The sequence below is a fragment of the Heterodontus francisci genome, chromosome 34 (assembly GCF_036365525.1).
Source record: "Heterodontus francisci isolate sHetFra1 chromosome 34, sHetFra1.hap1, whole genome shotgun sequence".
Lineage (NCBI taxonomy): Eukaryota > Metazoa > Chordata > Chondrichthyes > Heterodontiformes > Heterodontidae > Heterodontus > Heterodontus francisci.
In genome coordinates, this window is record NC_090404.1 from 25,070,149 (window position 1) to 25,097,960 (window position 27,812).

Genomic DNA, 27,812 nt, shown 5'->3' on the forward strand with positions numbered 1-27,812 from the left:
TCCCCCTCCTTGTGAACAGACCCTGTCTAATTCCCCCCTCCCTGTGAACAGACCCTGTCTAATTCCCCCCTCCCTGTGAACAGACCCTATCTAATTCCCCCCTCCATGTGAACAGACCCTGTCTAATTTCCCCCTCCCTGTGAACAGACCCTGTCTAATTCCCCCTCCCTGTGAACAGACCCTGTCTAATTCCCCCTCCCTGTGAACAGACCCTATCTAATTCTCCCCTCCCTGTGAACAGACCCTGTCTAATTCCCCCTCCCTGTGAACAGACCCTGTCTAATTCCCCCTCCCTGTGAACAGACCCTGTCTAATTCCCCCCTCCCTGTGAACAGACTCTGTCTAATCCCCACTCCCTGTGAACAGACACTGTCTAATTTCCCCCTCCCTGTGAACAGACCCTGTCTAATTCCCCCCTCCCTGTGAACAGACTCTGTCTAATCCCCACTCCCTGTGAACAGACACTGTCTAATTTCCCCCTCCCTGTGAACAGACCCCTGTCTAATTCCCCCTCCTTGTGAACAGACCCTGTCTAATTCCCCCCTCCCTGTGAACAGACCCTGTCTAATTCCCCCCTCCCTGTGAACAGACCCTGTCTAATTCCCCCCTCCCTGTGAACAGACCCTATCTAATTCCCCCCTCCATGTGAACAGACCCTGTCTAATTCCCCCTCCTTGTGAACAGACCCTGTCTAATTCCCCCCTCCCTGTGAACAGACCCTGTCTAATTACCCCCTCCCTGTGAACAGACCCTATCTAATTCCCCCCTCCATGTGAACAGACCCTGTCTAATTCCCCCTCCTTGTGAACAGACCCTGTCTAATTCCCCCCTCCCTGTGAACAGACCCTGTCTAATTCCCCCCTCCCTGTGAACAGACCCTATCTAATTTCCCCCTCCCTGTGAACAGACCCTGTCTAATTCCCCCCTCCCTGTGAACAGACCCTATCTAATTCCCCCCTCCATGTGAACAGACCCTGTCTAATTTCCCCCTCCCTGTGAACAGACCCTGTCTAATTCCCCCTCCCTGTGAACAGACCCTATCTAATTCCCCCCTCCATGTGAACAGACCCTGTCTAATTCCCCCCTCCCTGTGAACAGACCTTGTGTAATTCTTTAATTTTCTTCAATTTATGTCCAGAGAAGCAGCTGGGAATCGATAAAATGCAGCAAACGCAAAATGTCTCCACAAGCCCGCACCTTTGTTTCATATCCAGCCAAATGGAGGGGCTGGCATAGAGAAAGAACATGCAGAGGCTCACTGGCATGGTGTCCCTTCACACACACTATGTTCCCTGCCCCAGTCATATCCTTCACTGAAGATAGGTCTTTTGCCTGTCTCCCCACCCGCATCATTAAACTGAGAATCAACACCTAAGCTTGGTGACCCTTCACCCTGAAGAGGGAACAGAGACGCAGAAACATTGATTGGCACAGGAACAGGATCGCGGTGGCCATTCAGCCTTTCATTCCTGTCCTACCAACTTTAGATCATGTCTAATGTGCCCCTCACCTCCATTTGCCCACAAGAGAGTGGCAGATACAGTCAGGGAGCAGACACAGAGTGAGAGGGAAATGAAACACTGGGCTGGACTTGAACTTACTGCAATAGCACAAACCTGGTGGTTGTGAAGTGGCCGCTTGTTTCACATCTCTCCCCTGTTTTTGCATCAACATGAGTGAAACTCAGGAGAGATGGGAAACAGGATCCCAGTACATTATTACCTGGACAACACAATGGCACTGAGTCTACATCTCCTCCAGTGAGAGGCACTGAGACACATAAACCAGAGATCCAGGGAGAAGGACAGAACTGAGTGAGAGAGAAATAAACAGAGAGGGAGAGAGAATCACAGAAACCAGTGATAGGAACTGAGAATAGAAGGCAGAGATACTGAGATAAATAAAAATAAAATACTGCGAATGCTGGAAATCTGAAATAAAAACAGAAACTGCTGGAAATACTCAGCAGCTCTGGCAGCAGCTGTGTTTGTTGTGATCTCGCTGTTTAGATTGTCTCCTGACTCCACACTCGGTGTGTCTGCAGCCTGCGAGCCCCGGGCTTTATTAACCCGCCTCCCTCTCACCTGCTGGAACCGTGCTCTGTGCCGCAGAACCTGCCGACCGCGCATGCTCAGTTCACACCGCCCGACTGATTGGGGGGGGGGGGGAGGGGGATAAGGAGGGGGAGGGGGATGGGGGGGATAAGGAGGGGGAGGGGGATGGGAAGGAGGGGGATGGGGGGGAGGGGGAGGGGGATGGGGGGGATAAGGAGGGGGATGGGGGGGATAAGGAGGGGGATGGAGGGGGGGATGGAGGGGGAGGGGGAGGGGGAGGGGAGGGGGGGAGGGGGATGGAGGGGGAGGGGGATGGGGATGGAGAGGGGGAGGGGGAGATGGAGGGGGAGGGGGAGGGGGAGATGGAGGGGGATGGGGGAGGGGGATTGGGGGATGGGGGGAGGAGAGGGGATGGGGAAGGCAGGGAGGGGAGGGGGGGGCGACGGGAAGGCTACAGAAACACCCGGTGTAGGCCTCAACACTCTCAATAAGAAGCTCCCGGTCACGCATTTGCACCGAGTGGGGCGGCATCTGCGGGGCTTCTCCCGGTGACAGGCTCGGGGTTAACGGCCGCCAGATTTCCAGCTCTTTTGGAGGAATTAAAGATTAATAAAGTGTAACATCAAAGGACAAAACTTTAAAGGAAACTGAGCTCAGTTATAAAGGGGCCTGGGGGAGGGGAGGGAGGAACCATTTGGGACACAGCACAGGGCAGGAGGTCCCCCCTCCCCCACTCCCTGGTTCCACAAAGACTCCCCTTGGACTGGGCCACACCTGGGCAGGGCTGGCTCAAGGTGCAGGAAGCTGCTGGGCTGAGCTGTGGACTGGGAGGAGTGAGGGGTTTGACTGACAGGCCTGGGGAGGGGGATATCAGGGCAGGTACACACACTGCTCCCCCTTTTCCTCCTGGGATCTTTTACTGGAGTCGTGTTGCTGAGTGTTTCTAAACTCTGTCTCCCTATCCCGGTAATGTCGGTGGATTGTGGGTTGCTGTGAGTGTTGGACTATATTGCCTCTCCTCATTCTTCCTCCCCCTCCCACTCCGAGTACTTCCCGTATTTTCTCCTTTTATTTCAGATGTCCAACGTCCACAGCATTTTGGTTCTATTTTAATGCTTGCATTGCCACTGATCTGATTCAAGAATCATAGATGGATCAATTAAGAGCCTGTTTATATCAGGGTGGGTGTTGGATGTGGAAGTCGGTCCCTGACCTGTTTAGGTCTTTGTTGTTGCATCAGTTTGATCTGGAGTGGAGATGGAGGAGCAGCTGCTGGGTTTAATCCAGAATACTTTTGAGCCGAGTCAGGCCCAGCAATTTCCAATGTGAGACTGTCAAGGGAGGGAGATTCCAGGGGAGATGAGGTTACTAAACGGACGTCAACCACTCAATGTTAAAGAGTATTGTTTGAGTAACAAGTATTTCTGTCGAGGCTTTTAATCCATTTTAAATATACAGATTTTTTAAAACTTCATTCCTGGGATATGGGTATCACTAGCCAGACCAGCAGATATTGCCAATCCCCAGTTGTCCATTGAGAAGGTGATGGTGGACCTTCTTCTTGAACCGCTGCAGTCCGTGTGGTGAAGGTGCTCCCACAATGGTGTTAGGGAAGGTGTTACAGGATTTTCACCCAGTGATGATGAAGGAACGGTGATATATGTCCAAGTTAACAACAACTTGTGTTTATATAGCAGCTTTAATGTAATAAAATGTTCCAAGGTGTTTCACAGGAGTGTTTATAAAGCAACACTTGACACTGAGCCACATAAGGAGATATTAGGGCAGATGACCAAAAGCTTGATCAGAGAGGTGGGTTTTAATCAGTGTCTGAATCAGGGAAGGTGAGGTAGCGAGGCGGAGAGGATTAGGGAGGGATTTCCAAAGATTATGTCCTTGGCAGCTGAAGGCACGGCCACCAGTGGTGGAGCAATGAAAATCAGGGATGCTCAAGATGTCAGAATTAGATGAACCCTGATCTCTCGGAGGGTTGTAGGGACTGGAGGAGAATATAGAGATAGTGAGGGGCGAGGGAATGGAGGGATTTAAAAATAAGGATGAGGATTTTAAAATTGAGGTGCTGCTTAACTGGGAGCCTGTGTAGGCCAGTGAGCACAGTGGTGATGGGTGAACAGGACTGGGTTCGACTAAGGACACAGGCAGCAGAGTTTTGGATGATCTCAAGTTTATGGAGGGTAGAATGTGGGAGGCTGACCAGGAGTGTGTTAGAATAGTCAAGTTGAGAGGTAACAAATACATGGATGTAAGTTTCAGAGGCAGATGAGCTGAGGCAGTGGCGAAGTCGGGTGATGTTACTGAGGTGGAACTAGGCGGTCTGAGTGATGGTGCTGATATGCTGTCGGAAGCTCATCTCGGGGTCAAATATGACACCAAGGTTACGAATGGTCTGGTTTAGCCTCAGGCCATTGCCAGGGAGAGGGATAGAGTTGGTGGCTAGGGAGTGGAGTTTGCAGCAGGGACTGATGACAATGGCTTCAGACTTCCCAATATTTAATTGGAGGAAATTTCTGTTTATTCAGTACTGGATGTCAGACAAGTCAGGATGGTGTGTGACTTGGAGGGGAACTTGGATGTGATGGTGTTCACTACACCTGCTACCCTGGTCCTTCTATATGATGGAAGTTGAGGGTTTGGGAGGTTCTGTCAAAGTTCTGGTTGAGTTGTACATATATAAAATCCCTCTCCTCTCCCTGCCCCACCTTCTCCCTCTCTCTTTCCTCCAATAGAGAGCAGAGTCTTGTGTAGGTCCAGACTGTCAGGTTCCCTTCCCTGAAGGACATTAGTGAACCAGTTGGTGTTGTACATCAATCCAGCAGCTTTCGTGGTCACTTTTTCTTAGTGTTGGCCCCATAAATTACCAGATTCATTCAGCTCCATTTCACAACCTGCCTTTGTATTTTGTGGGTTCTCTCTCCCTCTGCTTTTTCTGTTTTAAATCAATTAGACAGGGTTTTAGAAGGGGAGGAATTGCAGCCGTGAAATGCAAAGCAAACGTCAGATCAGGATCTGAAGGAGTCGCCCAAATTGTCATAACCCAAATATCACCGGATTTTGTACAAAAAAGCAGCGGTCACAGTGGGGAGAAACTGCACCTGTTCGGTGTGTGGACGAGGGATCAGCTGATCATCTGGCCTGTCAAAACACAAGCCATGCTGGGAAGAAGCCGTGGCAATGTGGGGATTGTGAAAAGGGATTCAATTACCAGCCTAAGCTGGAAACTCATTGACACACTCATACCAGGGAAAGGCCATTCACCTGCTCAAACTGTGGGAAGGGATTCACTTGGTCATCCCATCTGCTGAGACATCAGCGAGTTCATATGTAACTACAGTGATTGGATCCAGGACTGAACTATGTTCATTGAGTGCTGTTTCTGCTGATAATCTCCAGCCCAGTTACAGGTGTTAATATTCTGGATAAAAGTCAAATAAATCAGTTTTGTGTTAAACACAGTGTGTGTGAAGTCTTTTTAATATCTTTAACACAAGTTAGTTTCTTTTGAAGTGCTCTCCCGTCTCCTCCATCCTCATCTCCAACAAGTTTGAGGAGCTCATGGTCTTCTTTGTCACTCAGATTGAGACCATCCAAGCAGCTGCCTCTCTTCCCTCCCTTCCACTAGCCCACCAGGTCAAACTGCCTGTAAAGATCCTCCTGTCCGAGCCCTGAACCCAGATCTTTCTCCAGTTTCTCTCCTATCTCCCTCATACCCTCTCCGAGCTCATCTTGTCCATGAGACCCACCTCCTGCTCCCTCGACTCTATTCCCACTAACCTTCCCCATGTATGCTGATATTGTGAATGGTTCTCTCTTCAGGTACTGTACATTGCTGCTTTAAATCTTTCTTCATCATCCCCTCTTCAAGAAAACCAACCCTTAACCTCACCGTCCTTGCAAAGTGAAGCCCCATCCCCAAGCTCCCATTTCTCTCCAAAATCGTTGAACATTTTGTTGCCTCCCAAATCCATTTCCATCTTCCCGGAACTCCATGTCTGAATCCCTCCAATCAGGTCTCCGATTACTCTTATCAAAGTGACAAATGGCATCCTATGAACTCAGACAAAGGTAAACTATCCCTCCTCATCCTTCTCAACCTGTCTGCAGCCTCTGACATGGATGACTACACCATCCTCCTCCAACATTGGGCAGCACAGTGGCGCAGTGGTTAGCACCACAGCCTCACAGCTCCAGAAACCCAGGTTCAGTGCTGGGTACTACCTGTGCGGAGTTTGCAAGTTCTCCCTGTGACTGTGTGGGTTTTTGCCGGGTGCTCCGGTTTCCTCCCACAGCCAAAGACTTGCAGGTTGATAGGTAAATTGGCCATTGTAAATTGCCCCTAGTGTAGGTAGCTGGTAGGAGAATGGTGGATATGTGGTAGGGAATATGGGATTAATGTAGGCTTAGTATAAATGGGTGGTTGTTGGTGGGCACAGACTCAGTGAGCTGAAGGGCCTGTTTCAGTGCTGTAGCTCTGAATAAAATAAAATAAAACATCTCTCAACTGTTATCCAGCTGGGTGGGACTGCACCCTCCTGGTTCCATTCTTATCCAATCATAGCCAGAGTATCACCTGCAATGGCTTCTCTTCCCACTCCTGCACAGTTACCCCTGGTCTCCTCCAAGGATCTATCCTTGGCCCCCTCCTATTTCTCATCTACATGCTGTCCCTCAATAGCACCATCTCAAAACACAGTGTTAGTTTTCACATGGACACTGATCACACCCAGCTCTACCTCACCACCACCTGGACTAAATTATCAGACTGCCCGTCTGGTGGTGGATGAGCAGAAAGTTCCTCCAATTAAATATTGGGAAGATTGAAGCCATTGTATTTGGTCTCCACTCCACCATCCATTCGCTCCCTTCAGACTCCATCCCACTCCATGGCAACTGACACTAAACCAGATGTTTTGCAACCTTGGTGTCCTATTTGACCCCAAGATGAGCTTCTGACATCATATCTGTGTCATCACTAAGTCTGCCTATTTCCATCTCTGTAAATTGCCCGACTCTGCCCCTGCCTCAGTTCATCTGCTGCTGAAATCCTCATCCATGCCTTTGTTACCTCGAGACTTAATTATTGCAACATACTCCTGAACGGCCTCCCACATTCTGCCCTCTAAATTTGAGGTCATCCAAAACTCTGCTGCCTGTGTCCTAACACACATCAAATCCTGTACACCTATCACTCTTGTGCGCGCCAGACTACATTGACTTCTGGTTAAGTAATTCCTCGATTTTAAAATTCTTTGTTTTCAATTGCTGTATCCCTCACCCTTCCCGATCCCCACATTTCCAGGGTTTCTCTGTGGTACAGGTGTCCTTGAATCTCTCCAGTTTGGACGATTGGTTGAAGTCTCATCCACACACCGAACACGTGTATAGTTTCTCTCCATTGTGAATGGTGTATTTTTTTCAGGCTGTATAACGGGTTAAACCTCTTTCCACAATCAGTGCACTGGAACACTTTCACATGTGTCTCAGGGTTCACTAGTCTGGGTCCAGGGATGATGAGATTGTTCTATTTATTCACAGAATGTGAGTATTGCTGGAAAGGCCAGTATTTATTGCCCATTCCTAGTTGCCCTTGAGAAGGCGGTGGTGAGCCACTTCCTTGAATATAACTAAGTGACTTGCTCGGCTATTTCATAAGGCAGTTAAGTCAACCACATTTCTGTGGGTCTGGAGTAAAATATAGGCGAGATCGGGTAAGGACAGCAGATTTCCTTCCCTAAAGGGAATTAGTGAACCAGGTGGGTTTTTAGGACAATCTGGTAGTTTCATGGTCACCATTACTGAGACCAGCTTTTTTTATCCCAGATTTATTTAATTGATTGAGTTTAAATCCCTGAACTACTGTGGTGGGATTTGAATTCATGTCTCTGCACCAGTCGTCCTGGCCTCTGGATTACTAGTTCAGTAACATAACCACTATGCTACAGCACTCCCACTATGCTCCATCTCCTCCTGTGAGGAGAGGTTTAGTAGACTAGGTCTTTGTTCCCTGAAATATAATTGAAACATAATAAATTTTTAAAGTACTTGCCAGGGTAGATGCTGAGAAAATGTTTCCCCTGTCTGGGGAATCTAGAACACTGGGTCACAGTCTCAGGATAAGGGGTTGGCCATTTAGGACTGAAATGAGGAGAAATTTCTTCACTGAAAGGGTTGTGAATCTTTGGAATTGTCTACCCCAGGGAGCTGTGGATGCTCAGTCATTGAGTATATTTAAGACAGAGATTGATAGATTTTTGTGTACTGAGGGAATTAAAGGATATGGGGATAGTGCGGGAAGGTGGAGTTGAGGTAGAAGATCAGCCATGATCTTGGTGAATGGCAGAACAGGCTCGAAAGGCCAAATGGCTTCCTCCAGCTCCTATTTCTTATGTTCATTAAACCTCAGTCTGGTTCCTCTCAAGCTGCTGAGTGAGTGAATTAAATCTTTCTTGACAAATCACCAAGATACCAGATTACAAGTCATGCCTGAAACATCATTTATTGGTTACAAATCACAACTTAGTTAAATCTGGGCACACAGACACTTTATAAACATGTATAAACAGATATAAATGTAATCAGAGTTATCCAGCAGTTAAGCACTAATCGGGAGAGTATTTCACAAAACAAGTAACAAATACAGGGGTGAGAGTGGCCAAGGTCTGAAAATTAGTGGCTGAAGACAAAATACATTGATTTTTTTTTTTGGACAACGAATCATGTAATTATAGCACTGTGGCATGTTTTTAAATATCATGAACTCATGGTAGATTTTATAATTTAATATCAGTCACATTATAAAGATTCTAAACTAAAACGAATCTTGTTTGCAGTGCAGATCTCAGTATAATCTTAATGAAAACTATTTAAAAATGTGGTTTTCCTCTTCAAATGCAATGTAAAAATTGTACCAGATCTTGCTAGCGACAGTGGAATAGCAATGAGACTGGTGTTGTACCTCAAGGAAGTACATCCTGCACTCCGGGTCCCACGACCTGGTGGGACGTCCTGCCCCATGTGCCCAAAGATCTGCGGGTCGAGAATCGGCCTGTTCAGTGACCTGAAGACCCATGGCAGAAACTCGCAACCTTGAGCAGACATCATCCTCGAATCGAGGGACATCTGACGACAACCTCTACAGTAACAAGTTTGAGGTTCTGTTGCATCGTCCCCAAATCAGGCTCAAAAGTTTGGTAATGGCCCTGTGACAATGCAGCAGGTCCAATGGACAGCTGTATATCCCAACAATGATGAACAATTCTGGCTCCTGTTCTACTGCATCAATTGGTGCAGTGGCAGCTGCATTTAACAGCAAGGTGAGCTGAAAATCATAACTATTGTGTTGGCTTGGAGAAAGGCAGCACTCTGTATATACATATTTATACATGTACAGAGTATTGTGTCATCAACTTCAGAAACTCAGTGACCATTTACAGTGACTGCAGAGAGCTCACAGGATAGTTGTACTGCAGCCAATACACAGCACTTGTGGTGCAGGACAGCCTTTTCCAGATAATCTTAAGCAATGCCAAACCACACATTGAAGAAAGATGACCAGAGTTATACTCCTTGTCTTGCTTCACTGTGGTGCAAAAGACAGCTTCACAGTGACTCAAGGTTTACAGCCAGGTTGTCCAACCTTTCCGTGTGGTTTCAGGGTGGGTGGGGGGGGGGGGGGGGGCGACATTACAATTTTTGTCTCACACTGGCAGCAGACGAGACAATTTCAGAAAGATAAAGGCATTAAAATTTATCTTACTATTGATCATTCTGACAGGAGTGATGTGAATCACTCTCTCCCTCTCTGTGCCCTCCTCTCTCTCTGTCTGTCTGTCCCCTTTTCTCTATCCACTGTCTCTCTCTCTCTCTCCCTCTATCTCTCTCTCTGCCCCCCCTCATTCACTCACACTCTCTCTCTGACAGTTGCAGACAGCAGCAACGTTCAGCAGATTGTTGATCAGTTTTTCTTAAATCTCAAGTCAGTTTCACAGCTGACAGATCCTGACATTGGGAACAGCAGTTTCTGAACTTTGGACAGATCTGGAGTTTTCCAGCAGGCTTTTAAAAAGTCCTGAATCTGTCTGAAGTTCAGAAACCGTGGTTCCTGATGTCAGGATCCGTCAGCTGTGAAACACCGCCATTTTTAAAAAAAATATAAAGCTGTTGTGCAAGAAGACGACAAAGGGAAATTTCTCATCTTCAGTCACGGAGCCCTGATGAGGATCAGGAATGGCCCCGGGTACAGTTTACACCCGAGGGCCGGATGGAAACCTTTGGCAGGCTGGATCCTGGCCCCCAGGCTGTATGTTGGACAACCCAGGTTTACAGTGTGACTGGGGCAGCAGACAGTGAAAGTGGAGATGAACAATGAATGGAATTCAGCCATACACCCGAGCAAACCGATAGGTGGAAATTCCAGCAGTTGCTGCAAAGCACAGGATATATTCAGTTTATACAGTTCATGCTCACTGCAGGATATTCACATTCAGTAACCAGTTTGTGCAGGGTTTTCAGAAATTACTACAGACACACACTGCTGTGTAAATGGAAGCAAGTTTCAAATTCCTATTGACAGACCAATGTTTTTGCTGCAGACCAGCGACTTGCCAGCTACTGATCCTGCACCATTAATTTTAAACCATGTCAAATGAGCTGTGTCAGTTCTCAGGAGGTCTCTGCTAAGATATCCCATGAAGGCAAAAACAAACATTGGGAATTGATCAAACATACAAATTAGGAGCAGCAGTAGGCCATTCGGCCCCTCTAGCTTGCTCCGCCATTTAATAAGATCATGGCTGATCTGTTTGTGTCACGAATTCCACACTCCCATCTACCCCCAATAACCTTTGACTCCCTGGTCTAACAAGAATCTGTCTACCTCTGCCTTAGAAATATTCAATGACCCCGCCTCCACCACCTTTTGAAGCAGAGAGTTCCAAAGTTGCACAACCCTCTGTGCAAAAAAAAAAATTCTCCTCATCTCTGTCATTTCAAAACAGTGCCCCCTAGTTCTGGACTCACCCACAAGGGGAAATATCCTTTCCACATTCACCTTGTGAAGACAGTTCAGGATCTTATCTACTTCAATCAAATCTCCCCTCAAGCCCAGTCTGTCCAACCTTTCCTCATAATACAACCCTCTCATTCCAGGTATCAATCTAATAAACCTCCTCTGATCCGCCTCCAACTTATTTAGATCCTTCCTTAAATAAGGAGACCAAAACTGCACACAGTATTTGAGATGTGGTCTCACCAATTCTCTGTATAACTGAAGCATAACATCCTTACTTTTACTTTCAATTCCTCTCATAATAAAGGATAGCATTCCATTAGCCTTCGTTATTATTTTGTGTGACTCATGCACTAGAATACCTTGATCCCTCTGCACCTCTGATATCTGCATATTTCTCCGTTTAAGTAATACCCTGCTTTTTTTATTCTTCCTGCCAAAGTGAACAACTTCACATTTTCTCACATTATACTCCATCGGCCAGATTTTGCCCACTCAATCAACCGATCTATAATCGGTCTGCAACTTCCTTATGTCCTCCTCACAACATACAATCCTACCTATCTTTGTCTCATCTGCAAATTTAGCTGCCATGCAATCACTCCTCTCATCTCAGTCATTGATATAAATTGTAAGAGGTTCAGGCCCCAGCACAGACCCCTGCGGGACTCCACTCGTCACATCCTGCCAATCAGAAAAGGACCCATTTATGCAGACTTTCTGTTTTCTACCAGCCAGCCAATCGTCTATCCATGCTAATATGTTACCCCCTACACCATGAGCTCCTACTTTGTGCAATAATCTTTTATGTGACATCTTGTCAAATGCCTTCTGGAAATCCAAGTACAGTATGTTAACTGGCTCCCCTTTATCCATAGTGTATGTTACTCCTTCGAAGAACACCAATTAATTGGTTAAACATGATTTCCCTTTCAAAATACCATGCTGACTATTCTCGATGACATTGAGCTTTTCTCAGTTCCCAGCTAGAGCCTCCTTAATGATCGATTCCAACACATTCCCCACAACAGGTCTGTGTATACACACCTCTTCCTTTTAACCATTTACAGAAGACAGACACACTGAAGTTGTGAAGGAGTATGCAGTTCCACCCATTTGCTTTCCTGGTTGAAGTTCATTTCCACCAAGGTGTAAGAAAAGAAAAAATAAAGAGGACTTAAAAACAGGTTTGTGGTTGGCCAGCATTTAAAAAAAAAAAAAATCGGAAAGGGGGAAGCCAATGGTGATTTCCACCATTTGGCAGAAACTTCTCATCCCGAGTTACTTGTGAACTCGCTGGTGTTTCAGCAGGGTGGATGAATCAGCAAATTTGTTCTCACACTGTGCACAGGTGAATGGCCTCTCCCCGGTGTGAACTCGCTGGTGTTTCAGCAGGTTGGATAACTGAGCGAATCCCTTCCCACACTCCGAGCAGACGAACGGCCTCTCCCCAGTGTGAACTCGCTGGTGTGTCAGCAGGGTGGATGAACGAATGAATCCCTTCCCACAATCTGAGCAGGTGAACGGCCTCTCCCCAGTGTGAACTCGCTGGTGTGTCAGCAGGTGGGATGACCGAGTGAATCTCTTCCCACACTCTGAGCAGGTGAACGGCCTCTCCCCAGTGTGAACTCGCTGGTGTGTCAGCAGGTCGGTTGAAGTAATGAATCCCTTCCCACAATCTGAGCAGGTGAATGGCCTCTCCCCAGTGTGAATTCGCTGGTGTGTCAGCAGGGCGGGTAACCGAGTGAATCCCTTCCCACACTCTGAGCAGGTGAATGGCCTCTCTCCAGTGTGAACTCGCTGGTGTTTCAACAGGTGGGATGAAGTAGTAAATGCCTTCCCACACTCTGAGCAGGTGAACGGCCTTTCCCCAGTGTGAACTCGCTGGTGTTTCAGCAGGTTGGATGACTGAGTGAATCCCTTCCCACAGTCAGAGCAGGTGAATGGCCTCTCCCCAGTGTGAACTCGCTGGTGTATCAGCAGGGTGGATGAATCAGCAAATTTGTTCTCACACTGTGCACAGGTGAATGGCCTCTCCCCAGTGTGAACTCGCTGGTGTCTCAGCAGGTTGGATGACTGAGCGAATCCCTTCCCACATTCCGAGCAGGTGAATGGCCTCTCCCCAGTGTGAATTCGCTGGTGTGTCAGCAGGGCGGTTAACCGAGTGAATCCCTTCCCACACTCTGAGCAGGTGAACGGCCTCTCCCCAGTGTGAACTCGCTGGTGTGTCAGCAGGTGGGATGACCGAGTGAATCCCTTCCCACACTCTGAGCAGGTGAACGGCCTCTCCCCAGTGTGAACTCGCTGGTGTGTCAGCATGTCAGATGAAGTCGTGAATCCCTTCCCACACTCACAGCAGGTGAACGGCCTCTCCCCAGTGTGAATACGCTGGTGTACAGTGAGATCAGATGATTGCCTGAACCCAGTCCCGCACTGAGAACACCTAAATGGTCTCTCGTCAGTGTGAACACCTTGATGAGACATCAGTTCAGCAGAACTTTTACACCAATTCCCACAGAATGGATATTTAAAAGGCCTCTCCCCAGCATGAACTCGCTGATGTGTCTTCAGGGTGGATGACGGAGCAGGTGAACGGCCTCTCCAGGGTGTAACTGTGTGGATGAGTTTCCAGCTCAACTGGATAATTCAATCCCTTTCCATAGTCCCCATATTTACATGGTTTCTTCCCAGTGTGACTGCACTTGTGTTTCGACAGGCCAGATGATCGGCTGAAACCTTGTCCACACACAGAACAAGTGTACAGTTTCTCCCCACTGTGATCGGTGCTTTTTCCTTTCACGTTCAAAATCCGTTGATGTTCGGGTTACGATAAATTGGGCGACTCCTTCAGATCCTGATCTTAACTTTGCTTTGGATTTCACGGCTGCAATTCCTCCCCTTCATAAACCCTGTGAAATTAATTTAAAACAGAAAAAAGAATGTGAGAGAACCCACAAAAACAGGTTGTGAAATGGAGCTGAATGAATCTGGTAATTTATGGGGCCGGCACTAGGAAAAAGTGACCATGAAAGCTGCTGGATTGATGTACAACCCCAACTGGTTCATTAATGTCCTTCAGGGAAGGAAACCTGTCACCCAGTCTGGACCCATGGGAGGAAAAACTGAGGGGGGGTGGGGGGAGGGGAACAGGTGGGAGGGGCAGGGAGAGGAGAGGGATTTTATAAATCTACAACTCAACCAGAACTTTGACAGAACCTCCCAATCTATCACCTTCCATCATCTAGAAGGACCAGGGAAGCAGGTGTATGGGAACACCATCACCTCCAAGTTCCCCTCCAAGTCACACACCATCCTGACTTGTCTGACATCCAGTACTGGATCAACAGAAATTTCCTCCAATTAAATACTGGGAAGTCTGAAGCCATTGTCTTCAGTCCCAACTCCACTCCCTCGCCACCAACTCTGTCCCTCTCCCTGACAACGGCCTGAGGCTAAACCAGACCATTCATAACCTTGGTGTCATATTTGACCCCGAGATGAGATTCCGACTGCATATCAGTACCATCACTCAGACCGCCTATTTCCACCTCAGTAACATCACCCGGCTTCACCACTGCCTCAGCTCATCTGCCTCTGAAACTTACATCCATTTATTTGTTACCTCTCAATTTGACTATTCTAACACACTCCTGGCCGGCCTCCCACATTCTACCCTCTGTAAACTTGAGATCATCCAAATCTCTGCTGCCTGTGTCCTTACTCGAACCCAGTCCTGTTCACCCATCACCACTGTGCTCACTGGCCCAGTTAAGCAGCACCTCAATTTTAAAATCCTCATCCTTGTTTTCAAATCCCTCCATTCCCTCGCCCCTCACTATCTCTATAATCTCCTCCAGTCCTGCAACCCTCCGAGAGATCAGGGCTCATCTAATTCTGGCATCTTGAACATCCCTGATTTTCATTGCTCCACCACTGGTGGCCGTGCCTTCAGCTGCCAAGGCCATAACCTTTGGAAATCCCTCCCTAATCCTCTCCGCCTCTCTACCTCACCTTCCGTGATTCAGACACTGATTAAAACCCACCTCTCTGATCAAGCTTTTGGTCATCTGCATTAATATCACCTTATGTGGCTCAGTGTCAAATGTTGCTTTATAACATTCCTGTGAAACACCTTGGAACATTTTATTACATTAAAGGTGCAACATAAATACAGGTTGATTTTAACTTGGACATATATCACCTTTCTTTCATCATCACTGGGTGTAAATCCTCTAACTCCTTCCCCAACACCCTGGTGGGAGCACCTTTCACAACATGGACTGCAACAGTTCAAGAAGAATGGGCAACTGGGGATTGGCAATATATGCTGATCCTGCGAGCGATACCCATAACCCAACAATGAAGTAAACAAAAAAAAATCTGTACCTGTAAAATAGATTAAAAGCCTCTGCAGAAATACCTGTTACGAAAACAATACACTGTTACATTGAGTGTTTGGTGTCCATTTAGCAACCTCATCTCCCCTGGAATCTACCTCCCTTTAAAGTCTCACATCAGAAATTGCTGGGCCTAACTGGGCTCTAAGGTACTCAGAGTTATGCCCACCAGCTTCTCCTCCGTCTCCAGTGCAAACTAATGCAACAAAAAGACTAACACAGGAGGCCAGGGACTGAGTTCTGCATCCAACACCCACCCTGATGCCAACTGGCTCTTAATGGATCCATCTGTGTTTCCAGACTCAGCTCAGTGAGCAATGCTGGCGGTAAACTAAAGCAAAATACTGCAGATGCTGGAAATCTGAAATAAAAGGAGAAAATGCTGGGAAATACTCATCAGTCAGGCAGCATCTGAGGAGAGAGAAAGAGTTAACGTTTCAGGTACATCAAGCCATCAGAGCCTGCAGCCTGGAACTCGTGGAGAAGGAGGAAGAATGAGGAGAGGCAACATAGTCCAACACTCACAGCAACCTACAATCCACCTACATTACCGGGATAGGAAGACATAGTTTAGAAACACTCAGCAACACGACTCCAGTAAAAGATGCCAGGAGGAAAAGGGGGAGCAGTGTGTGTACCTGCCCTTATTTCCCCTCCCCAGGCCTGTCAGTCAAACCCCCCACTCCTCCCAGTCCACAGCTCAGCCTATCAGCTTCCTGCACCTTGAGCCAGCCCTGCCCAGGTGTGGCCCAGTTCAAGGGGAGAAGCCGCGCAGCTGCCGCCCCGCTCGGTGCAAATGCGGGACTGAGAGCTTCTTACTGGGGGTGTTGAGGCCTACACCGGGTGTTTCTGAAGCCTCCCCACCGGCTCCATTCCTCTGCTGGACTCGGCGGTTTCTCACCCGCATCAGATCTGATGAAAGGTCAGCTCTGCTTCTCTCTCTCCACAGATGCTGCCAGACCTGCTGAGCATTTCCAGCACTTTTTGTTTTTATTTCCGATGCAACACAACCGCCTCAATCAAGTCCAATACCGACACTGCAGATGCTCCAAACACTGTCCCGCAAAGCGCTTGCGCACTCGCTACTTGAAGCTCCCGCCAGCGACCTCTGACCTGAGAATTCTCAATGTCCAGGTGATTGACGGAAACTCTGGACCAATAGCAAGAGGGGGAGGCGGTCCGCGCTCCGATTGGCTGGAGTACTCACAACACGCCCGCCCCCGCAGCCCCGCCCCCTGCTCCGATTGCCCCTCGGCTGCCGTCAATCACCAGGGCGCCAGGCAGAGAGCGCGGTCCCAGCAGGCGAGAGGGAGGCGGGTTAATAAAATCAATAAATCGAAGATTTTTTTTCTCCGGGTCACAGAAGCACTCAAGCCCCGCCCACTCGCCGCGCCGTCACCGAGATGGTCGCACATGCGCTCTGATCCTAGTTCGACCAAAATGGCGCCCGTTAACACGTTTTCCAGGAAAAAGCCCAGGAACTGCAAACGCGGCATCTGGAGCTGATCATTCGGGTCTTCAGGCCTACCCCATGTGTTTCTGAAGCCGCAACGTCCACCCGCCGGTGATTCTGTGATTCACTCCTCCTCTACACCACGCCGACTCTCACATGCCAGAAAATTGTTTCCAGTCCCCACGCTGCTCTGATCAACGTAACACTACGCATGCTCAAGATGCAGTCCTGCACTGCGCCTGCGTGCTGGGCTCTTGCAGAGTGAATAGGACAGACTCAATTCCGCGTTGAATGTTGGGTAATTACCCCGCCATTGAACATCCAAAGGCAGACTCATAGGTGTCGGCCATCTTTGTTCGGAGCAGACCTGCCCCTAACAAAGATGGCGGCGATGAGGGCGGGGTCTAAAACCTCACAGATCTCTGGACTGAATTCCATTTGCCACTTCTGCGCCCGCTCAACCAAACCATTGAGACCATTCTGGAGTCTCCAGCTAGCCAATTACACAGCCAATTTTTGTGTCATCAGCCAATTTCCCAATCATGCCTCCTGCATTTAAGTGCAAATCATTAATGTATACCACAAACAGCAAGGAACCCAACACTGAACCCTGTGGAATTCCACTGTCAACAGCTTTCCATTCACAAAAACATCCGTCGACAACTACCCTTTATTTCCTGTCACTGAGCCAATTTTGGATCCAACTTGCCACATTCCCCTGTATCCCATGGGCTTCCAAATGGAAATGACCAGTCTGCCATGCGGGAGCTTGTCAAATGCCTTACTAAAATCCATGCAGGCCACATCTACTGCACTACCCTCATCAATCCTCCTTGTTACTTCCTCAATGAATTCAATTAAGTAAGACATGAACTTCCCATAACAATTCTATTCTAACTATCCCTGATCAATCCGTGCCTTTCTAAGTGGCAGTTTATCCTGTCCCTCAGAATTGACCGGCATATAATTATTTGGCCTATTCCTCACACCTTTTTTAAACTTTGGTATCATGTTTGCAGATCTTCAATCCTCTGGCACCTCACCCGTATCCGGTGAGGATTTGAAGATGATCCTCAGCGCATCCACTAGTTCCTCCAAGGCTTCCTTTAACAACCTGGGAAGCAATCCATCCATCCTTGGCGACTTATCCACTTTCAAGGATGTCAGACCCTCTAGTACCTCCTATCTCATTATACTAATCATATCTAATATTTCACACTCCTCCTCATTTACTACAATGTCGACACCATTCCTCTCCTTTATGAAGACAGAGGCAAAAAACTCATTAATAGCCCTGCCCACATCTTCTGCATCCACCTGTAAGTTCCCTTGTGCATCTCTGATAGGCCCGACCCTTTCCTTAATTATCTGCTTGCTCTTAATGTACTGATAAAACATCTTTGGATTTTCCTTGATTTACCTGAATGATACCTGGACTACAAGGGTTAAAGTACAAGGAGAGATTATACAAATGAATCATAGAGGCATTACGGGATAGAAAGAGGCCATTCAGCACTTTAGGTCCATTCCAGCTCTCTATGGAGGAATCCAGTCAGTCACATTGCCCTACTCTATCCCCATAGCCCTGCAGGTTTAAAATCATTGATCGTCTCCACTTCCACCGCCCTCGTAGACAGTGAGTTCCAGGTCATTGCCACTCGCTGTGTAAAATTCTTCCTCACATCCCTCCTGTATCTCTTGCTCAAAACCTTAATCTGTGTCCCTTAGTGCTTGTCCCATCAGCTAATGGGAATAGCTTTTCTTTGTCTACCTTATCTAAACCTGTCATAATCTCTCAGACCTTCCCTCAATCTGCTTTGTTCCAAGTAGAACAAACCCAGCTTCTCCAACCTAAACTTGTAACTAAATTCCTTCATTCGCAGAACCATTCTGGTAAATCTGCTCTGCACCCTCTCAAGGACCTTCACATCCTTCCTAAAGCATGGTGACCAGAACTGGACACAATACTCTAGTTGTGGCTGAACCAGAGATTTATAAAGGTTCAGCATAACTTCTTTGTGTTCAATATCTCGATCTACGAAGCGCAAAATCCCAAATATTTTGCAAACTACTCTTTCAATGTGACCTGCCATCATCAAAGATCTATGCACATGAACCCCATAGTCCCTCTATCCCTGCACATGCTTTATGAATGTGGCGTTAAGTATATATTGCCTCTCCCTATGCCTTGTGTGAAATTGCACCACTTCACGATAGTTGTATTTCCTGGAATTTAGAAGATTAAGGGGTGCTTTAAACAAAGTTTTCATGATATTAATTGGAATTAATAAGATGGTGCAAAACTATTTCTGCTGGTTGGGTGGGACACCGAGTACAAGGAGTCATAATATAAAAGTTAGAGACAGACATTTCATTAATCCACCCCTGGGCCCTGTAAACCTGAACATTAATCCACTCCTGCTGTACATACACAGAATTACAGCCCAGAAACAGGCCATTCAGCCCCACTAGTCTGTGCTGGTGCTGATAATCCACATAAGCCTCCTCCCAATCTAATTACCTTGTCCCACTCTGCTCCATATCCCTCTATTCCCTTCTCCCTCATAAATGTATTGAGCCTCCCCTTAAACACATCATTGCTATCTGCTTCAACCACTCCACATGGCAGTGAGTTCCACATTCTCACCACTCTTTGAGTAGAGAAATTCCTCCTAAATTCTCTATTTGACCTGTTAATGTCTGTCTTATGTTGCTGCCCCCTTGTTCTGACTCACTGATAATTTTAAAGACCTCTATCAGATCTCCTCCTAGTCTTCTCTTTTCCAGAGAAAGGAGCCCCAGCCTGCTCAATCTTGCTGGATAGTATCATCCTCTCTGGTGACATCTTTGTAAATCTATTCTGCACTTTCTTCAGTGCCTTTGAGCCAATTTTGCCTCCAACTTGCCACCTTGCCTTGGATCCCATGGGCTTTTACTTTTGTGACGAATCTGCTTTGTGGAACCTTATCAAAAACCTTGCTTACACTTTAGTCCCACTCTCTGAATCTTTGGTTGCTCGGTGTGGAGGGAGATGGATAAGTCTGGTTTTGAGGGGGTGGGGGGATTCACTCTGGCTGCCAGCTTCTCCTCCCTGGTCTTGTCCGTGCCTAGGTGGTCCTGGAGAGGGAGCACACTTAACACCTTCTGCACCTGGTGGGTACCTCAGGGTACAACGTGTCTCGTGGACACTGGTTACAACATTGTGGTTTAGTTGGGGAGGTTCCCATTGCTACTGTTGGGACTTTGTTGCTTATTTTGGCTTTTTTCAGTTTGAATGGACCACGTGGATGGGGGAACGATAGAGGAAAAAATTGTTCTATAGAAACTAGAATTGTCTGTTCTGAATTTCTAACCTGCACTAACAGTGATGGCTTTTGTAAATTCCTTTTTACAGGGTGTTAGAAGGGGAGGATTTACAGACGGGAAACTCAAACCAAACATCGTGTCAGGATCTGATAGAGTCACTCGATTCATCAGATCCTGAATGTCACCAGCCTTTGAATGTGGAAGGAGAAATGTTTGTCTGTTATCTCTGTGGGAAAACATCAGTGTGACTGAAAAAGCACCGAGACACACACACGCGAGAGAGAATGTCCCAGTGCACTGACTGTGGAAAGAGCTTTAACCAGTTACATAGCCTGAAAAACACATCGCACCATTCACATATTGTGTGTGTGGATGAGGTTTCAATTCATCGGCCAAACTGGAGAGACATAAGGGCACCCCACCCCCATCATAGAGAAACCATGGAAATGTTGGGACTGTGGCAATGAATTCAATTATCCATCAGATGTGGAAACTCATCAACACATTCACACTGGAGAGTGGCCGTTCATGTGCTCCCTGTGTGGGAAGGGATTCACTCGGTCATCCCATCTCCTGGCGCACCAACTTGTTCACTCAGATTTTTTTTATGTTCTGCATGTGAGAAGGGCTTCAAAAGCAAAGATGCTCTGCTGACACACCAACGCACTCACACTTGGGAGAGACCGGTCACCTGCTCCACGTGTGAGAAAGGATTCACCTGATTATCCCATCTCCTGAGACACAGACTTGTTCACTCTGATTGGAGACCTTTTAAATGTTCTGACTGCGAGAAGAGCTTTAAAAGCGGGAACGATCTGCTGACACACCAACGAGTTCACAAGTAACTGCAGGGATTGGATTCTGCTGTTATTGCTGCTGTTCATCACATCCTGGACTGAACCGTGTTCATTCTGATAGTTGGGGTTTGTTTCATTTGATGTTAATCCCTGTAATTGGGTTGGAGCTTAATATTCTGGATATATGTTAAATAAATCAGCTTTGCGCCAAAAGCACAGTGTTTGAGTCCTTGATTTCTCTAAGATAAGAGGAGACTGATGTTCTGTTACCGACTGTCCCATTTTTGGGCCTTTTCTCCTCTGTTAATGGAAGACTTGTATTTGTATAGCGCTTTTTGTGACTTCAGGATGTCCCATAGTGTTTTACAGCTAATGAAGTTCTTTTGATGTTGTTATGACTGAGGAAGGAGGAGTGCATTATTAATTCAGTCCCATTTCTCCACAGGTCACAACGCATTTTCCCACTTACCGAAACCGTCAATCAGATACTCTATTTTTTCCTCAGAATAAAGCACATCAACCAGGTTTCTTTAATAAACAGCAAAATTATACGTTAATTATTGGTTAGGACTTGGTTTATAATAAAGTAAACGTATGCACAAATTGAAATATTAAAGTCCTCACGCGTGCACACACAAAACCAGTTAATCGGAAATAAAAGGAATTTTTGTTTACAGCTGATAAAGAAATAGGAGGAATAAAAAAAACATACTTAAAAGTATGTATGGAAGATGTCCTTGGTTTTGGTGAAGTCTCCCAAAAGCGAATAGGTGGCTGCCACTAGGATATTCCCAGAACAGTCCATTCCAAGCTATGTTGACGATCAGTCTGTGTAGGCTTTCAAGAGATGCCGCTACAGAAGGCTTCACATAGGTTTACATTAGAGGTGCAGCAACAAAGGCTTCAGTTCTATCATTTTCGATGCAAGGTTTCTACAAACATGCAGCATTTCTTCAAATACAGGGGTCAACAGGAACCACACTCGACAGGATTTGCCTATCAAGAGTAAAGTGGGCTGGCTGGATCTTCTGTTCTCCTGGCAGGTCAATAAGCAAACTCCAACTGCCTGTTTTTAGCTAAACCAACTTTTTTTTTTTTTTAAACAGTTCAAAATGAAACCAACGTTTTCTAGAAGCAAGTCCTATGACAACCATAATTTCTGGCTTGTCAATAAACAAATAACTCTTCAGGTCAAAACGCAAATCCTGCTGGGTTCTTTGCAAACAGGTGCTTTCCATTAAACCTGATTACCTTCAGTCCAAACCATCTGGTAACTTCTTTTAAAAACAACCATAAAGTTGAGCCTCTATAGTTTCAAAATACAGCTTCTCAAGTTTGAACAAAAATTGGAAACCCTCAAAGCAATACGTACTCAGTGCTGTTGGCAGCTGTGACTCAGCGGATAGCACTCACCTCTGAATCAGAAGGTTGTCAGTTCACGTTTTCTCTGGGACTTGAGCACAAAAATCAAGGCTGGCATTCCAGTGCAGTACTGAGGGAGTGCTGCTGGGTCAGAGGTGCTGTCTTTCAGATAAAACATTAAACTGAGGCACTGCCTTCCCCCTGGGGAAGATGTATAAGATCCTGTGGCACTATTTCAAAGAAAAGCAGGGGAGTTCTCCCCAGTGTCCTGGCCAATATTTACCCCTTCATTAATGTCAGTAATGATCGAGTCATTATGACATTGCTGTATGTGGGATCTTGCTGTGTGTGAATTGGCTGCTGTGTTTCCTATATAACAACAGTAACACTTCAAAAGTACCTCATTGGCTGTAAAATGTTTTGGAACATCCTGAGGTCATGAAAATCACTATATAAATGCGAGTTCTTTAATGTCAAATGTGGCAGGAAAATTGCTCACAGCAAAGTCCCACAAACAGAAAGGTGGTTATGATCACATAATCTTTTTTAGTGATGTTGGTTGAATGATAAATTTTGACAGCACCAGGGAGAACACCCCTGCTCTTCAAAATAACTTTATGGGATCATTTGCATCCATCTGAGAGGACAGGTGGGGTCTTGGTTGAAAGCGTCATCTGAAAGACATGACCTCTGCCAGTGCAGCACCCCCTCAGCACTGCATTGGAATATCAGTTTAGATTTTGTGCTCAAGTCTCTGGATTTGGATTTGAATCCACAACCCACTGACTCAGATGAGAATGTAAGCACCGAGCCATGACTGACATCTCATCATTACACTAGATTATTTCAGTTCTCAGACTTTCAGATATTCTCATGGACAAGTCCCAGATCCCCATCTCTTCCAGGCAGCCTCTCCTGGTTTTGGTATCCAGAGAAGGTATCCGTAACACACATGAGTATCTGGCCTTGGAGAGTTTGATGGGACGGTGTAGAGGGAGCTCTACTCTGAATCTGATCTATGCTGTACCTGCCCTCAGGGTTTTAGGTGGGACTGTGTAAAGGAAGCTTTGCTCTGTATCTAATCCATGCTGTATCTGACTGGAGAATGATTCAAACAGACTCGATGAGAACTGCATTTAACCCAGAGATAAGAGAAACCCATCAGCTTCTTCCCCAGACACAGATCTGAAGGGACAGTGAGTGTCCTGAACACCTTTGTACATTCTACTCAATATTTCATTCCTGGGTCTGAGTCTTTTGCTGATCATTTGAATTTGATGTCCTCTAGTAACTGACCTACTGACTAGTGGAAATAGTTATTTTGTTCTCATTTACCAGATGAAATTTTGAACCCCTCCCTCAGATCTCCAATGACCCTTTGTTCTAATGAAAAGAACCCCAGTTTCTCTCATACTCCTGATAATTAAAGCCTCTCTTCCCTGGTATCATCTCAGTGAATCTCTTCTGCACCCTCTCCATGGGCCTCGACATCCTTCCTGGTGTAAAATCCCAAACTTGACCCAGTATTCTAACTGCAGCCTAACCAATGATTTGTACAGGTTTACATGAACTGTGCCCTTTTGTATTCTACACCCGAATTTAAAAACCAAGGATCCCATGTACTTTTTAACTACTTTATCAACTTGTCCTCCCACTTTTAAAGGTTTGTTTTTCTGAACCTCTTGTATGTTTTAGAGATATTAACATATCATGGCGAAAATACATTGACATCAAACGTATGATATCATGTGTATTATGGGATGGAGCGTTCCATGGTAATGTGGCCAGACCCATCCTTCGCAACACCAGGACAGATAGAACCTTAACACGTAGTTTGCGTACTGGGGTTCTACGCACAGCTTGATCTAGCTGCACAAAAAGGTGGCCATCAGGAGAAGGGTGACATTTGGATACATTCCCACCACACCCACCACCCCCCACCCCCCGCCCGCCCGCCCCTTTTATCCAGAGGTTTGAACATCATGTACCTGTGGACACAGTCCATTTTCGATCTCCAGAAAAAGTGGAAGGTGGCTCAGGTGATCGCCACAGCACAGGAGTAGGGTATGGGCCCGACCTGCACCACAGTCAGATTTAGAACCTTACTTATAATGTGTTCTTGGACCACACAATAAGCATTCGGATAAGGAGGCACCTGATGTAGTGGTATGAGGATACTTTACTCAGGCGAAAGGCAATACTTAACAAATCCAAGGCAGTTGACATCCTAGTCCAGATAGCCTTTACTCTCCACTGGCTCTAGTGGCACAGACGGGTCGGGTCGGGTCTGGTCTGGTCTGGTCTGGTCTGGTCGGGTCTGGTCTGGTCTGGTCTGGTCTGGTCTGGTCGGGTCTGGTCGGGTCTGGTCGGGTCTGGTCTGGTCTGGTCGGGTCTGGTCTCTCCCTTTGTCTTCTTCAGATCCGTGCACTGATCCTCTCCAGGTCTGTCCTTTTATGCTTTGTCGCTGGTGGCTCCTCCTGTGCACTGATTGGTTGGTTCGTACATATCACTGTTTCCATTGGTCCTGCCATTTCATTTGTCGCTACTTCCGTTTGTACATTAAATCATGATCACATGCGCAAAACAATGCATTATAATCGGGAGGTCCATGAGATCACACATTTCCGGCGAGACTTCTTGTTACATTTGGATCAGAACTTGTTACATAGTTTCTTATTCGGTCATGCACTGCCGGTGGGACTCATCATGTCTTTGTTACATTTTATCACAGCTTGTTACACAGTCTTCCATATCTGTTCTTTTCCTTGTGATTACCAAAGTAATCCGAGGTGAATCGAACTGTAGAGGCAATATTTTTTTCCAGTAAGATATACAATTAAAGTTGACCAAAAGCTTACACAAAACGCATGGCCAGTAAAAATGAGAGAATCCACATTTCTTACACAAACAAGCATTCTATCTATAGAGGCACCACATTTGCTAAAGTTAATAAGGTTATTTTCCTCTTTTGTGCTTGGAGGTAAATAATTGTCTGAAAGAAAATTGGGTCGGGAGTATCACATGCTCCGAACAGAATGTATGTGATATTCCTGTCCATTTAAGTTAATGGACTGCAAATTAGACAGGCTGTATAACTGGTATACAATCCTCCCGACCTGGTTTTGCTTTCTGCTTCGTTCAGGTGATTATGTCATAGCACAAAATAAGAACAATTACCCCACTTATGTTCAAGTTTCTGGATTGTCAATGTCTCATAAATGTTTACTTTTTATTAATTTATATATCTACTGATTTGTGCACATCACTTACCAAGGTACCAGAACGTGCCATCTGGTATGTTTATATATATTGCTTTCCATTAAAACTGACACATCTTCACAGAATACCTTTTACATGAACAAGCTATAAATGGGCAGAAGCAGGACATTGAGAACATGAAGCTCCATAAAATCAATTATCATCTGTCAGGTAAGTCTCATGAAATTGTATTCTGAGTACAATGCAATTTTATTCATTACAGATGCAAAATTGTACGAAATTGCCATTACTCAACTAGATTGCTTCAATAACAGTGCGATAATTACATGATTCTTTGTTTAAAAAATCAGACTTTTTTTAGCCTTTAGTCACTAATTTTCACATCATTTGGTCTTTGGCCTGTCTCATGCCTGCATTTGTTACTTGTTTTTGTGAAATACTCTCCCTATTATTGCTCATCTGCTGGATAACTCTGATTACATTTCTATGTGTTTATACATGTCTATAAAGTGTCTGTGTGCCCAGATTTAACTAAGTTGTGATTTGTAACCAATAAATGATGTTTTGGGCATGACTTGTAGTCTGGTATCTTGGTGATTTGTCAAGAAAGATTTAATTCACTCACTCAGCAGCTTGAGAGGAACCAGACTGAGGTTTAATGAGCATAAGAAATAGGAGCTGGAGGAGGCCATTTGGCCCTTCGAGCCTGTTCTGCCATTCACCAAGATCATGGCTGATCTTCTACCTCAACTCCATCTTCCCGCACTATCCCCATATCCCTTAATTCCCTTAGTGCATAAAAATCTATCTCAGCCATTCACCAAGATCATCTCTCTTTCTTTATGAAAAAGTCTTATCAGCTTGGTTTTGATCATGTGACCAAAGAATATTCTCCCCTGCAGGGTTTATACAATGTCTTTGAACGTTCACCATTGTTAAAAATGGGGTTTGAAGATGGCTCATCATGATACCTCATCGTGGTGTTAGGTCACACCTATTATGTTGGTTTTGAATCCACAGTCTCCCTCTCTGCCAGGGTCTTTGATAACTCAATTGTTGAAGATAGGAGCTGCTTTGCTTTGAATTGCCTGTTTCCCATTTTAATGTCTTCCCAGGGCTGGACCAGAGGTGATGATGGGTTTTGGTCTCCAACAGCCCAGATGTATTTTGTATTACAGGAGGGGAGTCACCTGAACCCTACCCAATCTTGTCTGCAGCAATTAGTTTTAGAGATACAGCACTGAAACAGGCCCTTCAGCCCACCGAGTCTGTGCCGACCATCAACCACCCATTTATACTAATCCTACACTAATCTCATATTCCTACCACATCCCCACCTGTCCCTATATTTCCCTACCACCTACCTATACTGGGGGCAATTTATAATGGCAAATTTACCTACCAACCTGCAAGTCTTTTGGCTTGTGGGAGGAAACCGGAGCACCCAGAGAAAACCCACGCAGACACAGGGAGAACTTGCAAACTCCACACAGGCAGTACCCAGAATTGAACCCGGGTCACTGGAGTTGTGAGGCTGCGGTGCTAACCACTGCGCCGCTATGTTTTGGAGTTTAACTCATCAGTTCATTTTTTACAGTTCATAACTGCTCCAGTTCACTTCATTTTTCATCCTTGCTCCTTCTGTGAGTGTAACAGCTGAATCTGACTGGGTTCAAATCTACACTCACTGGTTCCCCTCTCTCTCCTCCCCTGAAGGTGCTAACTCTGACTGGGTTCAGTTCTACACTCACTGGTTCCCCTCTCTCTCCTCCCCTGAAGGTGCTGACTCTGACTGGGTTCAGTTCTACACTCACTGGTTCCCCTCTCTCTCCTCCCTGAAGATGCTGACTCTCTCTGTGTGTACGTGCTCTCTCTCCCCATCCTCTGACACTCTGGCCCTCCCTGTCCATTGTAACATCTCCCAGTTCTGGTGATGGGCTCTCACTGACCACTCTCCATTTCTCCTTCTTATGCAGATGCTCCCTGATCATCACCATTTCATATAATCATAGAGCAGAGAAGGAGGCTGTTCGGTCCTAGAATAGAACTAGAATAGAAAGTGCACTCCTCCCATCTCGGTCGTAACACCATTCAAACTAAAAGAAGCCAAGATAAGCAACAAAGTTCCAACAAAAGTAAAGGTAATAAAAGCAAAATACTGCCGATGCTGGAAATCTGAAATAAAAACAGAAAGTGCTG

At 46.2% G+C, this 27,812-nt stretch overlaps 1 protein-coding gene across 2 annotated transcripts in view; it reads right to left on the reverse strand.

Moving 5' to 3' along the window:
* The window catches only part of LOC137349214 (zinc finger protein 271-like), a 110,197-nt gene that overhangs the window by 38,412 nt on the left and 43,973 nt on the right, over window positions 1-27,812 (reverse strand). For both annotated transcript variants that reach the window (XM_068014675.1, XM_068014676.1), the window contains exon 1: window positions 12,365-13,649. In XM_068014675.1, the coding sequence (XP_067870776.1) occupies window positions 12,365-13,563 (1,199 nt within the window). In that variant the 5' untranslated portion in view covers window positions 13,564-13,649. Of the gene's footprint in view, window positions 1-12,364 lie in introns of those variants that run through there.